The sequence below is a fragment of the Styela clava genome, chromosome 14 (assembly GCF_964204865.1).
Source record: "Styela clava chromosome 14, kaStyClav1.hap1.2, whole genome shotgun sequence".
NCBI lineage: Eukaryota > Metazoa > Chordata > Ascidiacea > Stolidobranchia > Styelidae > Styela > Styela clava.
The window spans coordinates 10,542,495-10,548,494 of record NC_135263.1 but is presented as its reverse complement, the minus strand read 5'-3'; the positions used below and the strand labels follow the sequence as shown (position 1 = coordinate 10,548,494).

The 6,000-nt window shown below is 36.3% G+C and overlaps 1 protein-coding gene across 1 annotated transcript; it reads left to right on the top strand.

Moving 5' to 3' along the window:
• Positions 1-1,014: 1,014 nt before the first annotated feature.
• LOC120340328 (uncharacterized) lies at positions 1,015-3,012 on the top strand. Its single transcript, XM_039408566.2, has one exon. It carries the CDS (start codon positions 1,061-1,063, stop codon positions 2,429-2,431), a length of 1,371 nt encoding a protein of 456 aa, XP_039264500.2. The 5' UTR covers positions 1,015-1,060; the 3' UTR covers positions 2,432-3,012.
• The last annotated feature ends 2,988 nt before the right edge of the window (positions 3,013-6,000 follow it).

Sequence of the window (6,000 nt, the reverse complement as noted above, 5' to 3'; positions counted from 1 at the left end):
TTAAGAATGAGTTATACATTTTTATCTATAGATCAAAGGCAATATTTTCCAATTAAAGCACTTGACGGACTGAATGAGTCAATGTGAAATTTATATTGAAGGTAATAATGGCAGTTGGGTCAGGTTTTGGTCGAAAAATGGCTGTGAGAGGCTTATAATCTTGATTCAAAAATAAATCATTTTTGGGGAAGAATATTTAATGGCACCTTAATCACTTTATTTCTTTAAGAAAGCTTGGAAATAATATATGCACCCGAAATTTCCCAGCGCCATTCAAATCCTACATGAAGATCTAATTTTGTCAATTATTATAAATATTGCAACAGCGACTCAAATTTGGTGGTGAATACAGTTACGGAAAGAGAAGATGTTTTTGTTGCCTGTGTGCTATTTTTTTTGTTCTCCACATTTGAAGTATAATATACTATTTCAAGCGAAAAAAAGTTTTCCGAGGACAACATCACGCGCCATAACTTGACAGGAAGTTCACTGCAATTTAGGCATACAGAAAGTTGCAGGACTTTCATATGTAGTTGTTTTTCTAAGTTTTTGCGCATCAATACTTGCTTCAACTTACTATGTTGCAGTTCACATCAACCTGACAGTGCTAGTGCTTTGGAACGTCGGTAAAGTCTCGAGCGAGTGAGGACTGTGTCATAATGTATAATACTATAAAAATAGACCACATGATAATGAAGCGGAGAAAAGGTTTTAATCCTTTTTAAGCACATCAATATTAAAATAAATTATATTTTTTTCGGTAAAAACTTCCAATCTATTGAGCTGTCGACGATACTTAACTTGAGTGGCATGGTTTATCAAATCGCGATGGAATAAACTTATAAAATAGAAGGAGAAATTAGTCGCATCGCCCAATTTTTGAACATTGAAATGTGTGATGTAACATAGACCAATCTTTATTATTTTATCCTTTTGTATTTTATAAAGAGATAAAGTAATACAGTACATTAAGATAATTAAAATATTAATTTGTATTTTAATATAACGATTTAGATATAGCGATTCAAATCTAAATATAAATAAATAACAATCTTCCAGCATGGATGTTCCTGGATCTGGAAACTACACGTCCACCGTTGCAGCTGAAGTTACGATTGCGTCGGAGGGTCATTGGATAATAAGTTTAATCCTGAGTTTTGTCGTCATACTGGCAAATTTGTGGATTGCGATTGCTTTTATTCATCACGTGATTACAAGTAATGTTTTAAGGAAAAAGAAATCAAGAAGAGATGTGAATGGTGGTCTTGTTATGATCTTGGCTATCGCTTCAGTTACAGTTCCCTTCTTTCGTTATGCCGGAACGTTGTTCCTACTTTTCGTGAGTTTGTACCCTGAATATAGGAATGGATGCGAACTTGCAAATGATTTGTGTGTAGCAGGATTCGGACTAGCAGTGCTACCGACTTACGGTTTTTTATGGGCACGTCAGAGAGCTTTCTATGGACACCCATCCCTAGGACACATGTTTGGAACTTGTGTTGGAGTTTTCAGCAAAGTCAGTCTCGTTTTAATAATTCTATCTGCTGTTGTTTCATTAACGATTGGAATTTATCCTGTTGAATACGAGCCTCGTCCTGAAGGGGGGTGTGAACTGATAGGAGGATTAGAAGAAGACGAATACCGAACCTATGTTTACGCAATTGTTATGATCTCATCCCAACTAGTATTGCTTGGATTATTCCTACATCCAATTCGCATACATGCTCAAAGCCAAAAAGGAATCGAATCTTCTGGATATTCAACTAAAAGCGAAATGAGCGAAAGATCCAGTGAAGGATTCTCTGATACATCTGACCCGTCAGCAACAATAACGAACAAAAACGGCTCAATCACTACCACAGAGGAAAAGCTTCCACTCAGTACAATAAGCAATTATGACGATGTCGTACAGAACGGACACCCAAAACAAAATCGTTCGGCGAGTTTGCCGTCTAATAACAACATCAAACTGCCAGCAGAAAATCACACTCAGGGTTCCACAGATTTGCTTGAAATCCCCGAAAATGATATATCTGATGTAAAACGAAGCCGTTCGGCCACTGTTAAAATTGAATTAAAGAACCCAAATCTTGGAACGCCTATTACGACGCGCAGAAAGCAAGCAAAGTCACCGAGTATCGTCCCAAATGCCGTTGCCAGATTGAAAAACCGCGTCCGCCGTTCTACGGTGCGCACAAAGAAAGTTTATCGCTTGATCAGACGAATCTTGTACTTGGCATTGATTTCAATCTCCTCCGATCTTACTGTTATGATCATCAATGCTTTTGTTGTACCTGATGACATTCCTCAGACGTACGCTTTTGTAATGTATGACTGCAACCTTCTTATTAATGTCATTACCGTCGTTTTGTCTTTTGAAAACTGGAGAAAAATGATGCTCTCGCCATGTTCGAAAAAGGTAAAGAAATAAATGGACAAAAACTGCAATGTACACTTCAGTTCACAACGGATGTGAGATCATTCGTAAATGCGGTTGCAAAATTGCAATTCATGTGAAACGAATTTGCTGCGAAATTAAAGTTGACCATTGATTTCTCTCTGCCTCAGCAGAAATCATTTTGCATGCTATAAATAATTTATTTTGAATAATTTTATTATTTTTAATTCATGATGCAGAAATTGTAACTAAAATCGGTAATTTTCTGTATAAATTTAAATAAACGCAGTATTATCAAATTTACTTAGCTTGCCCAGGCTCGATGGTTCAACATTTATTGGAAAATAAAAATCAACGATTGTAACATTTTTAATTTCTCCCGCTGGGAATCATCGTTCATACAGTTTTCGTGATTATCCGTTGTCGTCTATAGTGTTTCTCAGGTTTGTATATTGTTTGTTTTGAAGTGAAAAACAACGCAACCCACTGCATATTTTAGTCTTACTTTTCTTATCCGCAACACAATTAATTCTTCTGTAGAGCCCTAAAATGGCACCAAGGTTTGTTGCATGCGTACTTTTACTACTAATAAAATAAATATGTTCAATTGTGGAGTTTGGTATTTTTGAGTTTATACTTTACTCACACGATACCTTTTTGCAAAGACAGACACTTTTTCCAGTATGCATATAAATTTGCATTTTAAATGCATCCAAATTTTATTCAAACAAAACTTCTAGTTTCTAGATTCTAGAACAATCGATGGCATTTTATACATTTGCCTACAAACTCTTTTATAGGTGTATGAGCCTTTTCCATAGATCTCAAAATCAGCTATATCAGTAATCTAGCCACAGTATCTACGTGCTCTTATACTACCAATCTAGCTTAGCTATTTTTATTTGATTAAGCTTAACGTACGTAACCTGAATGCGAATACTCGTGCAACCCGGCATTCAGAGCTCTTTGTAACGTTGAGCTCCCTTTTGTATATAAATAGCAAATTGAGAACTGACGTTCCTAATGCAGATATATTTCGAAAGCAATCTGCTTGTTTCGTTTCAAGCATTTCGATCGACCCATCTAAGTTGATAATGAACTTTTTTAAATCAATTACAGAATTAAAAATTCTTGTTCGAATCGACAATTTTTCATGAGTACCAAAGTCGACAAAAATGAATTTGCTATTTCTGGGCGTGACGGTCCGTTCGAAGTTAAGTTTTTCAGATGACAAATTTTTTGTCGAAATTTCCAGCAGAATGTCCCTGAGAAAATAAATGACTCACATGAAGATACCAATGCTTAGAGCACATTTTTATCAAATCAATAATTTTGAAGAGCTTTTCTGCTAACCCCGTCGAAATTGCGTACACTCTTTTAATTAGCTACTTAAAATTGAGCTATTTCCCCTCTAGATCCGTGGGAAAAGTAAAGCAATTTGGTATGCGAGCATCAAATTTCCCAAGTTTTCCCAATTAGGCCTTCATTAGATGATTGACAATTATCCCCTGTATTGCAAGCAATTTTTATGAGATTAGAGGTATTTGAGAAAGCGACTTCTTCGCAATGCCAAAGTACGTAGCGGCAGCGTCACACCCAGTTAAACCACTATTGGAGGTAAGTTTGCTGATGATTTTTGTGTTTATAATTTTTGTGTCAACTTATCTATTAATATCCAGCACTTGTCGTTTTTGAATTGGATATACAATTAAATCTCGAAATTGGGGTCGCTTTTTTGTTGCACAAATGGAGAAGCACCAGAAATATATATATTAGTATATTCTCTTGCAATAACCATAGTAGCCTCATTTAACTGGCGGTTGGTGGGTAACATTATCATTCGTTTTTTCGTGAGACGTTCCACTCACGTATCCGATCCATGTTGATATTGATGCTTTGCGACCTTGAATGATAACTAGACCAGGGGCCGTGGTTCGCCATATTACCGACTTTTTACTTTCGTGAATTTATTGATATACTATATGAACTTCATGTGGGCAAATTTAACTCGTATGAATTATAGAAGCACGCTTGGAGGCGACAATGTAACTGAAATTCTTCATTATTTGGAACACACAGTTTTAGACGGCGTAAATGAACTCATATAAAAATATATATATCATTTATCAGCTCATGTTAAGATATAAACCAAGGTGAAATAAACACAAAAAACTACTTAGCACAAGGTCATATTTATGTAAAAAAAACTCGATCGGACGCCCTAAGGCAGTGGAAGTATCAAAAATAAGGTGATAAATACGAACATACGCTAGCCCGGACATCCTTGATCTCCTAGTCATCAAAACCAAACGAAAATGACACAAACGCCAAACCAAAACACACAGCAAAATGATGTCGAATTCAAAATATTATATTTCCACTCTTTCTGGTGTTTGGTTGCAACCCTGAAGTTACTCTAAAATTTTTCACTAAGTCTTATCTGCAACATGCGTCAAATGAACGATTCAACCATAAACTAAATTACATCCAAAATGCGATTCACAATGGGAGGAGGACTTCGCAAAAAATTGACTCATCTTTTGCTGAATATAATCATGTCCTTGATGAATTCACGAACCGCATTTGCAGGATGAATGAAATGAGTAAAAAAATGCATTTTACGAAAGTGCGCCGTGAGGACCCGACAAAAATAAGAATTTTTTCTTGAATTCAATCCAACTGCAGTTTGATGGCACGTATGGACTTGAAAGGTAACCGCAACCTAACGAACCTAACGTCATTATTAATAGGTTCTCGGGAGCTTCCAAATAAACATAATAGCTGCATATACAAGGGCGTCCTTGGCCAGATGCTTATTTGGAGTGGGAAACATCTCAAAAACTAACTTTAAATTGTTGATTCTCAAGTCTTTGACATCCTTTAAGTATACCTGAAAAAACAATTTGCAGATCTCGTTGTGACGTCATAATATATTGTTCATTTGTTGGATCCAGAAACGCCAAGACGGTGCCAATATGGGAATGGCGTCTTGTGATCGGTACTAGAGATGTACCGATGTATCGGTATCGGGTATCGGCATCGGCAATATCGGCCATTTTTTCCGTATCGGCCATGTATCGGTATCGGTTTGATTTAAGGCCGATATTTCCGATATATTTACCTTTTTGATATAGTCCAGAATGTTTTAAAAGATAAGTTGGAATACTCCTTTTTAATTTGTTTTTTGTCTCGAGAGATCGTGAGCTATGAGCCATACATGTCCCTACCCCCGCGAGAGAATAGGATTCCCGTGTTTTTAGCTATTTTCGCTGTCAAATTTTTATATTGACATTTTTAATATTACATAGTAATTACGAAGAAATATATCCACACGGCACATAACAAAAAGCAATTAGGCGCCCAGTTTTAAATCATACAGTGGAATTGGGGTCCTTATTAACGGCACATGAACTTTTGGCACGGGTATAAATTCTGACTGTTTGTCGTCAAGTACGAGTGTTTTTTAGTCCGACGACATCGATAAACTAAATTCCGACACAATTATCCCTCTACGCAGGTATTAATTTTGTTTAACTACACAATTTCTTTATGGATATATTGACATGACCGCCTAGCCCTAGAGGCCCTGGACTGTCTCAAAA